Source organism: Cupressus sempervirens, chromosome 10, assembly GCF_028749045.1.
Source record: "Cupressus sempervirens isolate cs-2001-9-10 chromosome 10, ASM2874904v1, whole genome shotgun sequence".
Lineage (NCBI taxonomy): Eukaryota > Viridiplantae > Streptophyta > Pinopsida > Cupressales > Cupressaceae > Cupressus > Cupressus sempervirens.
In genome coordinates, this window is record NC_143127.1 from 93580316 (window position 1) to 93592532 (window position 12217).

Sequence of the window (12217 nt, forward strand, 5' to 3'; positions counted from 1 at the left end):
TAACAAATGGATTTTCATAACAAAATAAAGAACTAATAGCTGGTTTCACATAGAAATGAAAGAGTTTTTATCAACAAACTTTCGAAACAAAACATCTTAAATCCTTTTCATGAGACATTATCTGATTTAACTACTAATGATTAACTGAGATAACTATTCAACTGAAATAACGATTAACTGAAGTAACTGAAATAACGATTTCCTATCTTGCATAGAGTAAAGTAAATACATGATCAGTTACAAGAGGAATATAAATGCATATCAGGAATGGAAAGAAGAAACATACAAGAAGTAACTGGTGAGTCGTTAACTAGTTGTGCAAGCCTCGACTTTCAGTAAGAGGAGAAGCATTGACTTAGGCTTAACCTCCCAACCTCGGACCATATTCATCCCCACACAATCTATTGAATAGAAAGGCCCTCCCTACCCCAGGATCAGGCTTGGGGTACTACTAGTCCAACCACCTGAGCATTTCCAGTGTTTAGAATGTCTGCACAGTTATGGACGAACATGTCTGAATAACTAGCACTATTGACATCGAGTGATCATAAGATGGCAAACATGCCTTTAATGACCTTGGCCAAGGTTTTTGGATGGATTCAATTACCCGATCACTACCACTCGACTTGACAACAGGGGAACAATAAATATAAACATGCATGAGCTATTAAATGATTTTCCTTTTAAAATAATACATAATTGTTATGTCATATTTGATTTTGTTTCCATGTTATTGCAGATTTCTTTATCACCTCTTCACCTCTTCCTTGGCAAGACAGTCAGGTCTGTCCTTGGTGTTTATATCTCAGAGTAAACCAACTCATTCTGCTGATCCTCAACTAGTGTATGAATATTACATGGTCCAGTATATAATCAGCTTTTATGACTTGAGGGAAATAATCTTAAGACTTGCAACAATACAATTTGATACTGTCATACAGCAGTTAAATTAAAGATGTATAACTTGTCATGAACAATTGGTCTCGACTCAGCATGAGAATATCTGACTCACTAAGAACCTATTCGGTGATACCAAACAAGGATGAAGTTCAGCATTTCATGGAAATATAGCTTACTGCTGTAAGTACAAATGCAGTAGTAATTTGATATATATATATATATATATCAATTGAATATGGAAAGCCGACCACATAACCTGGTTGTTTGAAGAAAGAAGAGCCTTGGCTGGACACTAACAATCCAGTTCCTTCACTGGAATAATTCCGAATACACAGCTTAGAGTGATTATCAAGCACAACTTTCAGCAGAGGTAAAAATGAGAAGGAAATGACTTGACCCGAACTTCAGAGATAAATCAGAAATAGTGTGGGAAGAGAAAATAAATTCTTGTTCTCGGGTTTCTCACGCCTCCCAAATATATAGAGGCATTTGATATATCAAGGCTTCCAAGAAGTAGCAAATCTTAAAGAATGTTTTGCCTTCTTGGACGCCGATATAATATGCCAAGTGTGCAATTCGGTTTCTAGTAAAGAATTGAATAAATAAGGAAAAGAATTTGAAGGTTATAAATCAAAGATAATTTATAATATATTTATCTACTTGCACGTAGATTTATTTATAAGATGGCATCATATTATATGTTTTATCCAAGGTTGTATCTTATATCTTGTATATCTAAATACATGCTTTATTTGGAAGATTATTTTATTTTCTTGTACATGCATTTAAATGTATGTATTAGATAGAATGTTGTATAAAAAATGATCTTATGGTGTCACCTTTATTTCTATATCTATGTACACATACATAAATATGTGTTACAATGAAATGATGGAAATGTCAACCACAAGCTGTTAAAGGTATGTATTTTAGTTAAGTGAAAATGATTAATGTTTCTAATGTTTATCTAATAGTTCATGCGTGTCCAAATTATTGTACCTTGTTATACAAGTCGCTAGGTCCTTACCAAGATAGTTAGAGGTCATACCTGTCGACTAGCTAAGTGGACAAAGATAGTACCCCATTCTGTTGATCCCGTTAAGCAATGCTTCTCCCCTTTGTCTTCTCCTGCAATCACTCGTGCAACATTTCCCACAATAATAACAAGTTCCGTGATAATTCCATAATAACATTTAACGTAGATATTAGCAAGGAATTTAATATTTAACCATAATTCTGAAACCAAGTAACTGCTAACTACCATCATTATCATATGACAAATAATGGATAATGACCATCATCATTAAACAATTAGACAAATAATGACAACAACATTTTCATAAAATACAACGGATATATTTAACTACCCTTTTCACATGATTATGAAAGAAAATCCATTCAATTCAATGGCTATAATAAATTTAAATTAGGTCAAATTTGGGATATAACAATAACAATAACTAATGTGAGTTAATATATTAACAAGAGATGTGCCTCTTTATATATCACATATATATTCATTAGAATAGTAACATGAAACACACATAAAAATTAACAAGTGCTATTACAAGTTACAACGATGAAAAATCATGTCTCCTCCTTTAATAGGATGATTGAAGGAAAACCAACTGCCTGGTAAAGTCCATTCTTCACTATGTTTTCTGCCAGATGTAAAGGCAAATGATCTCTATGACCATTCATCCTCTTGAGCTTCCTCAAATCAAGGTGTTCCATATTTGTATCTGTGATTTTCCCCACTTGGATGCCATTGAGGACTCTGGATAGAAGCCCTTGGATAGCTTCTTGATTAGCACTGTCCTCGCTACGAATCCCTTAGGCTCTGCCATTTTGTTTGAAAATTGAAGTTAGAAAGGACTAAAGACTTAAGAAAATATTAAGCCTAGATCATGAAAGTGCTTGAATTTATCCATGGATTAGATGATAAATTTTAGACTTTGTTTTAATGAACTAATCCAAAAAAAGAAACAATTGAAATGGAAGCCAGAATATCAAGACACCAAGGATCCTTACTACTTAGACAAACGTATGAATTCTGTTTTTTTGAACCAGTCATTATAACCTCATCAAATCAGTCTCAATAATTTATTAAGATCACTCCAAATCGTGACCTAGGACTCCCATATGGCCTTAGAAACAAACAACAATCCAATCATGACAACGAAGTAGCTACTTGGAAAGTTAAAACTTCTGAAGACAAGTCTGCAATTTAGTTTCAATTCCCTCTTAAGATGATCCGAGCTTTCCAAACCGAGCAAATCTAGGGACTCTTTGGTGAACAGTGAACAAATTGATCAAGCGCTAAAACCAAGTTCATGATCAAAACTAACCAAAATTTTTCCGAGGACAAGTCTGAAAATGAGTTGCAATTAATCCAAACAATGTTCACAAATCATGTACAATAATTGTGTGGAAGGTTTGGAACCAGAGTTTGCATTAATCCTTGTGTTAGAACAATAAAATTGGACCTTAGCAAAGTTCTGATTTTCTGCACGTGTGCCTGCAACTAACCTTATTCCGGGTGACTTGATCTCTAAATCTAGCGATTAATTCACAAGAACATCCACACAACACTCAGCAACAGCCCCTTTGATGTTTGAATGAAGGGGAAAACTATGAAACTTTTTGCAAAAATTGCCCAAGTATGTGTTCACAATCGGATCCAAAGTTTTCCTGACACCATTTAATGCTAACTGCAGGTCTGAAACACTTTTTGTCTTCAGACATAACCAAATCAAACCCAGATTTATATGCAAAAAATGCAATTTTCAGACTTAGTCCTCAGATATCCGCTCATAGCACTCTCACCTCGTTGTCTTGGTGACTAAAAATGATTGGAAAGGAAAGGTGTTTGGTCACCAAACAATCTGCAAACAAGTTTGGATGCTTGAAACTTTTTGATAATTTTTCATGATTTTTCAAAAAAATCGCCCCTGTTCTTGCAGTTTTCAGATCTATGCTCATTCCTACTTACCTTAGCTCCTTAATGTCTCAATTTGGTTGCAGAAGATGTGTTTTGGAGCAAGTAATAATCTGCAAATGAATTTGAGAGGGTTTAACACTTCGATTATTTTCTAAGAATTTTCAGAAGAATTGCCCAATTTAAGGAATTTTCAGATTGGGGCCTGCACATACCTTCAATTTGATCCTCTATGGCCTCCAGTTGTTGCTCAAAGCCAGGGAATTGGTTTGGAACGAATACTTGGCAGTTTGGGCACCCAATGAATTTCTATATTTTTTGAAAAAAATCACCAGCCCTAGGTAGTCTGCAGATTTGGACTGTAAAGCTAAAATCCTTGTTTTTGGCCTTCTAATGGTTTCTGATGCGTTAGAGAAAGTTGCCTTAATGTTTACAATCAGCCATGGATGGAAGGAGAAGTTGGAGGAAGTGGAACAATTCAAGGATGCAATTGCTTCTCATGGAGTTTTGCTTTAGATTTCACCTTGCTTGGTCTTTTCCTTTTAAAGATATGCATGTTTATAATAGCAGCAACCTTCCTTTTATACTTGTTTCTGCCTCCTATTTGCTTTGCATAAGCAATCTGGGGTAAAAACTTCCCACATCTAGAAGGTTCCAATTTGACTTTATTAATTTTCCACATTAATTTTAATTACTTAATAAAATATTGCCATAATGGGGAAATTGATCCACGCTAAGACTCTTGGATTTGACTATGTCCATAATGTGTATGGACTTAAAACCATGTCCAAACTCCAACTACATCCATGCAAGGTGGGGAGAATCAATCTAGGCTTGGATAGAGTCCACTTTTCACTTAGGAAAAAATGATCTTGTTTTTCATTTGACAAGGGGGAAAACTGACCCTAGTGTATGGACATCCTTGGTTCTTGAAATTTTTTGCAATTTAGCTCCCAAGGGGAAATTAGACCCTATATAGGATAGTTCTTATATGTGAAAGATTTCTGCATTCCATACTATCTTTGAGGGAAAAATGTGCCATGTCTGGACATTTCTGACTCTTGGGATTTTTTTTGCATTCCATAATTGGCTCCAAGTGAAAATCGACCTTACTCTGGACAAGTTTGATTTTTTTTCTGAATCCATACTTGCCTTCCCAGGGAAAGATGACCCCAAACTTCCTCCAAAGGAAAAATAACCCATCTTGACAACTTGCAGACTTGGAAAATTCTCAACCTGATCCTCGGGACAAAATCAACCCTAATCTGTTTTTCAAGCAAGCATTATCCAAACTCGTGGAAATTCATAGTATGCTTGGATTTTGATCAAAATATGAAGGAAATTCCTGTTAGGTCCAGATTTTGATCAAAATTAGTGTGGAAATTCATGTATAGTCTGGATTTTGATCAAAATATTAAGGGAATTTCATGTATAGTTCGGATTTTGTGTAATTTTATAAAGAAGAAATGATTTTCCCTAAGATTTTGGCCATTTTGAATGTGAAAAATTGATTTCTATAAGGATTTTATGGCCCTTATGCATGGAATATGCCTTTATATGGAATTTTGGAGTAATTGACTAGCCAAAATCTAAATACATTGAGGATTTTACATTCAACCCGCTATAACATGATCCCGACAAACTTCATTGTTAATGATAAGTTTTAGTTTCTAGATTTGATTGTGTATAGTTTTTTTACCATCAACGTTTCGGATCATATTGCATGATCCATCATCGGGATGCAAGAGAACATGAAGAGCAAAAAATGATAAGTTGCAAATCTAGCAGACCACAGAAAGGTGACAAAAGGGGGGGTTTGGGTGAGGAGAGAGAAAAAAGTAGAAAGGTGACACAACATGATTCTGATCTCATAATACAAAAGGTAGACTGAAAAACACTCCAAATAAGTGGAATTGATAAGTCAAAAAAATAAAAAATAAAAAAATAATAATTTTAAGAAGAATAAGAAATGATAACTAAACAAATGAATAAATATATAATAATAATAATAATAATAACAATAATAATAGTAATAATAATAATAGGAATTAAAATTAGATTAAAACAAAATAATTAAAATTAGTAATAAATAATATTAAAAATAACAATGATTTAAATAATAATATTAGAACTAAAAATAATAATAAAATTGATAATAATAATAATTGAAAATTCTACAAACACCTACACCATAAGAAGACGAAAAAAACCTCTTCTATATATATATAAACCTATATATATGACTAAAACACGCATACAAGTGAATGTGTATATATATATGCGTGTGTGCGGGTGTAAACAAATATAGAACACATATATGAATGTACGAATATATATAATGCTATATATGTATATATGGGAAAACATGTCAACACACAACATATATATATCGCCAAAATATATATAAAAATCATAGATATATATAAAAATCATAGGTGTATATTTAAATATATATATGTGTGTGTGTATTCACCCTAGCCTACATATATGTAGATGGGTATATATATATATATATATATATATATATATATGTATGTATGTATGTATATTCTCCCTAGCCTAAATATATGTAGATGGGTATATGTTCATATATATAGATATATATAACAACACTATGCCCTGACCTTCTTTCTGTGCCTTTCTCCATCTCTTTGGTTTCTCTTCCCCTTTCATGTATACCCCAACCCACACCCCCCCCGCCCCCCTTCTTTCCTTAGTTCTCTCCCCCCCCCTCTTCATCATACCTAGTCCTTCCTTATTCCCTTCTTTCCCTTCTCTTCTTGCCTCGAGTTGAGGCCCTTGCTCACTTCTCTCTGTTTTAGTCTCATGGTTCTTATCCCCTTCTCTCATTTTATGTTTTTGTCAGTCATTTCTTTGCGCTTTATTTTCCAGTCGTCATTGTTAGGGCTCGTCTCTCTTCTCTCCCTCTTCTCTCCCCTCGTTATTTTTATTTTATTATTGTTTATTTTTTATTCATTTTTAATTTCTATTTATTTTCCTTTTAAAATATATATATATATATATATATATATATATATATATATATATTTCTTATTTTTTAATTTATTATTTACTATTCCTTCGCAGTAACAACACTATGCCTTGACCTTCTTTCTGTGCCTTTCTCCATCTCTTTGGTTTCTCTTCCCCTTTCGTGTATATCCCAACCCACACCCCCCCGCCCCCTTTCTTCTTTCCTTAGTTCTCCCCCCCCCCCCTCTTCCTCATACCTAGTCCTTCCTTATTCCCTTCTTTCCCTTGTCTTCTTGCCTCTGGTTGAAGCCCTCGTTCACTTCTCTCTGTTTTAGTCATGTGGTTCTTATCCCTTCTCTCTTTTTATGTTTTTGGCGGTCATCTCTTTGCGCTTTATTTTCCAGTCGTCATTGTTAGGGCTTGTCTCTCTTCTCTCCCTCTTCTCTCCCCTTGTTATTTTTATTTTATTATTGTTTATTTTTTATTCATTTTTTATTTCTATTTATTTTCTCTTATTTATTTATTTTCCTTATTTATTTTTTATATATTTCTTATTTTTTAATTTATTATTTACTATTATTATTAGTGTTATCATTATTCATATTTATATATATGTTATTATTATTATTCTTCCACACACACGCGCATATATATATATATATGAACATATACCCATCTACATATATGTAGGCTAGGGTGAATATATACACATATATATATATATATATTTAAATATATACCTATGATTTTTATATATATTTTGGCGATATATATATATATATATTCATATATATTCATATATGTCTTGTGTGTTGACGTGTTTTCTCATATATACATATATAGTGATATATATATATATTCGTACATTCATATATGTGCTCTATATTTGTTTACATCCGCACACACACGTCATATATATAGAAGTGGTTTTTTCGTCTTCTTATGGTGTAGGTGTTTGTAGAATTTTCAATTATTATTATTATCAGTTTTATTATTATTTTTAGTTCTAATATTATTATTTATATCATTGTTATTATTATTATTATTTATTACTATTTTTAATTATTTTGTTTTAATCTAATTTTAATTCCTATTATTATTATTACTATTATTACTGTTATTATTATTATACATTTATTCATTTCTTTATTCATTTGTTTAGTTATCATTTCTTATTCTTCTTAAAATTATTATTTTTTTATTTTTTATTCTTCTGACTTATTAGTTCCACTTATTTGGAGTGTTTTTCAGTCTACCTTTTGTATTATGAGATCAGAGTCATGTCATGTCACCTTTTTACTTTTTTCTCTCTCCTCACCCAAACCCCCCCCTTTTGTCACCTTTTTGTGGTCTGCTAGATCTGCAACTTATCATTTTTTGTTCTTCATGTTCTCTTGCATCCTAATGATGGATCATGCAATATGATCCGAAACGTTGATGATAAAAAAACTATACACAATCAAATCCAGAAACTAAAACTCATTTTCATGGATTGTGGAAATCTAATAGATCTTTTACTGTTAGCATTCGTACTTTAAAATCACCTGGTCATTTGATTTTTGCATCGGGCCAGTCTTTTAAAGCTCTAAATTGCCAAATGCAATGCCAAAATCTACTTACCCTATCAGCTACAAGCAAAAGAGGGGATCCCCATTTGCAGGGGAGTGATGGTGTGAAAAGGTCATAACAGGTATATATACAAATGGCCTTGAAGTAAGATGACAAATTCTAGTTAGTTATCTAGATGGAAATTATGATTCTACTCATGTGAACTGCGTGTCGTGCTCATAATGGATGATTTGTTATCCAAATATTTTCTCAATAATGATATTTTTCGGAGTATTCAAGTAGATAATTGGAGTAATGGTTTTGGTGTGAACTGCTATTGGATGTTCTTTTCAGTCATGGATATTAAATTCTGTCAATATTTTTAAATTTTTGTTACTAAAATTGTTCCCATTTAACAGCATATCATGTTCATTGCTTATTGCTTTCCAAAAAAAATCTGCTGTGAGCTGTTAGAAAGTACTGTTAAGTTTACATTTTATGTATTTTATTCATTGCTCAACTTATGTAGTGATAACATTGTAATCCATTCTTGTGGTAGGACGGACATTGGAGGCTTCAGGAGTTATGATTGGAGCCTTACAAAGACTGCAAGAAAGTCCTTCTTGGGGTTTGCATATGCCTCTTGTTTGCCCTGATGGTGCCGTTGTTGCATATGCCTGGAAGCGTCAGCTTGCAGGTCAAGCTGCTGCATCAGCTGTAGATAGGACAAGGCAAGTCTTTCTTCAACTACATTGGTAGATCATCTTCTGCTGCATCTCCCTCCAGGCACTTTTATGTATTTGGAAAATAATGAAGAGCTGAAAGTTGACACTAACATATTGATATGATTTAAAGGTCCGATTAACATAAAACATAATACCTATTTAAACTCTTCCATACTCTCAATTTTCTAAATAAGTTTCATGGTTTTCCAGTCAGAATTAACTGTACTTTTACAATGCTGAAAAAGTGCCAATGCTTTTACAGATTAGCTCTTAAAGCTTTTACAGATCAGAAGAGACGTTTCTTTCCTCACCTTGAAGAAAATACATTTGGGAATGATTCAGATGGTGAAATCCATTCTGCGAAGAGGCCTTGCACTTCTCTACTGGGAATAAGTAATAGAAAACAAGATATAGCTACTGAATCAGATCAGCAAATGAGTCTTACTGATGTGTTAAAGTGTCTTGATGCTGATGCACCTGCCCTGAAAATATCCATATATCAACGGTTGGAATGGTTTAAAAAAACTTCTTCACTTGCATTAAAGGGTAATAGTGTTTTAGAGTTGAATAAGCAAGAACAGAGTCAACCATTGGCTAAACTAGCCACACAAACAGGAGGGCAATCAACTTCAGGTTCAGTGCCCCTAGATCAGATTTCGGTATTGGATGTATATGTTCCCTCAGTTTTCAGAGCTATTATATCTCTGACACCTGCAGGCTCTACCGTTCCTGATGCTGTAGCTTTCTTCTCTCCAGATGAGGTAATTAGTTTGAAGTAATTTAAAAGGCTTTATTTTTTTATTTTTTCCTTTGTTAGCACACAAAATATGAGGCCAAGCTTGTGAGATGGGGTAAAAGCAAATATGGAGAAGTAAATGGCCAGATGGTTATGCTTTGTGAATGTTCTTTAATTTGTGTTGTATATTTCAATTGATAGTATATTTTAATTGGGTATATTATTGTTGTTTATTTATTATCATTTGAGGTAAATTTTAACAGACAATACTTATTTTCCACCCTAATTGAGATATATATCTCATTATTAAGCATTTTTTGTCAATGCCCTGGCTGCATGTTTCTATGCTATTAAATAAACGGTGTTTTTGCCATTTATAATTTTCTAATCACATGCACATACAAAGAATAATGGAGCAATTTTGGTAACACAGCGGTTACTGAATTCTGAATGATTATAAGTTGCATGCTTTTTAACAATCTTCTTATACTGTCATTATTATGCAGCACCATGGTGTGTTCCAAACTCGATGTAAATGCCTTCTTTCTAAATACCTAATGAAGATAATTATCATATTCCTTTACTGGTGCTCTCAGGGTCTAGAGACCCACTCATGGGCAGCCTAAGCATGTAACCTAGTTACACTACACACACAGCATTGAAAAATGGAAGCATTACTCTATTATTTCAGAACATGTTACAGAACTGTAGAGGTCTTCCTCTACACATACACAGCATTGATAAATGGAAGCATTACTCTATTATTTCAGATCATGCGACAGAAATGTAGAGGTCTTACTCTTACAGAATCCTACACTACCCAACCAACCAGCTGACCAGCCCACCTTACAATAATCTCAAAATTAATTAAATAATGGTTTTGACCTTTCATAAACATGCGGAAGTTCCCATTCCATGACTTCTACCCTTCCAAAATGAAACTTGGGTATTAGAATTACAATTGGTATTGTGGTTACTCTTAGCCTTCTAATGAAAATAAATCTTGCCAAATTCTCCTGGTTCTGTATGATCGAGATTCGAAACTCCTTTCAGAAGGGTGCACCAACCAATCTGAATAGATATGTATTGCATGATTCCATCAGAGTAGGTAACCAATCTGCTGGATAGGCTTGCACTTGCACAAGCAGGTGTGCACAAGACATATTCTAAAATATTTTGCTTGGAGTGAAAAGTGAACCGACATCTGCTGAAGACTTGTGTGGAGAGTGAACCACATTTGACTTGTATGGAAATTAGAAATAAGGGCGCCGCCCTACCAGTAACTGTTGTGTGCCCCAGAGAATTTCGTGCTTGCATAGACAACTGGGAAAGCCCCACCCACCAGATAACCCCAAACACCCCTTTCTAAGCTTAAATTAGTACCATGGTTTCCTACATATGAATTTGGAAGGTTCATCATCTCTTTCCTCCCCATCGGGAAAAAAGACGACAGAGATGACGCGGCAGATCGAGACCCAGAAAGCAGCGGTGGTGGGCCATGGGGAAAGGTTGGTCGATCGGGCAGCTCGACCGCAAGGACTCGACGCGCTCAGCCTTTAGGTTGAGGGCCCCCACGAACTATATCCACCCACCCACCCACCCACCCCACTAATTCCCCCCCACCCGGGTATAGATTGGGGTGGTAGTTTCATTAGCTTTATCACTGAAATATTCCCTCTTAGATTCTAGCAGTTTGGGAATAACCCCAAGCCCCCGATCCTACCAATAAGGATTTCTTCATGAGACAGAGACATAGCATCATTTATTAATCATTAGCCCTTGCATGCATGCACAGGTCCCCACAGGCGTTAAACCCACCCACCTGGAGGGGCCCCGGAGCAAAGCTGGCATGACAACAAAGAATGGCACAAATGTTTTGTGGCAATCAGAAGGCTGTGTGAAGACTTCTGTGCCATCGGTAGGCATCTGAGACTTGTGCAATCCAATCTGCACAATTTGCAGGTCTTGTACTGTGACACAAAGACCACTGTGTAACTGCATCTAAGTTACTGGGTTGCTGCAAAATTAGGCTGATTACAGGTACAAAGCATCCTGGAATTGGAGTCTGAATGGATTTGACATGAAATTGATTAGGGATCGGGGTTTCGTCTCTCTTTCTGCTGTGTTTTTGACCTTTGAGAAACCTTAAATTGCATTCTTTATTCCCTAAAAATAAAAACTGTTCCAAATAAGAACCTTGTGTTGTTTACTGTTTTGTTTCACCTGAATTTTGTGAATGAAAGAAATCGAACAGTCTCATCATCTTCCATTTGTCCAGGTCTATCTTTACCATAACATACCATAGCATGATCCATGGCAGAATATACTTCAGGGCATTTAATTATTTTCAAAAACTTTTAATTGAAACACGACATAGCTTTATATTCATCAAAAACT

General features: G+C 34.4%; 1 protein-coding gene across 1 annotated transcript in view; it reads left to right on the forward strand.

The window, feature by feature from the left end:
- The window catches only part of LOC149532728 (mediator of RNA polymerase II transcription subunit), a 38292-nt gene that overhangs the window by 8510 nt on the left and 17565 nt on the right, over nucleotides 1–12217 (forward strand). The window contains exons 2-3 of the mRNA XM_089803339.1: nucleotides 8919–9090; nucleotides 9347–9845. Of these exons, the coding sequence (XP_089659465.1) occupies nucleotides 8919–9090; nucleotides 9347–9845 (671 nt within the window). The remainder of the gene's footprint in view (nucleotides 1–8918; nucleotides 9091–9346; nucleotides 9846–12217) is intronic.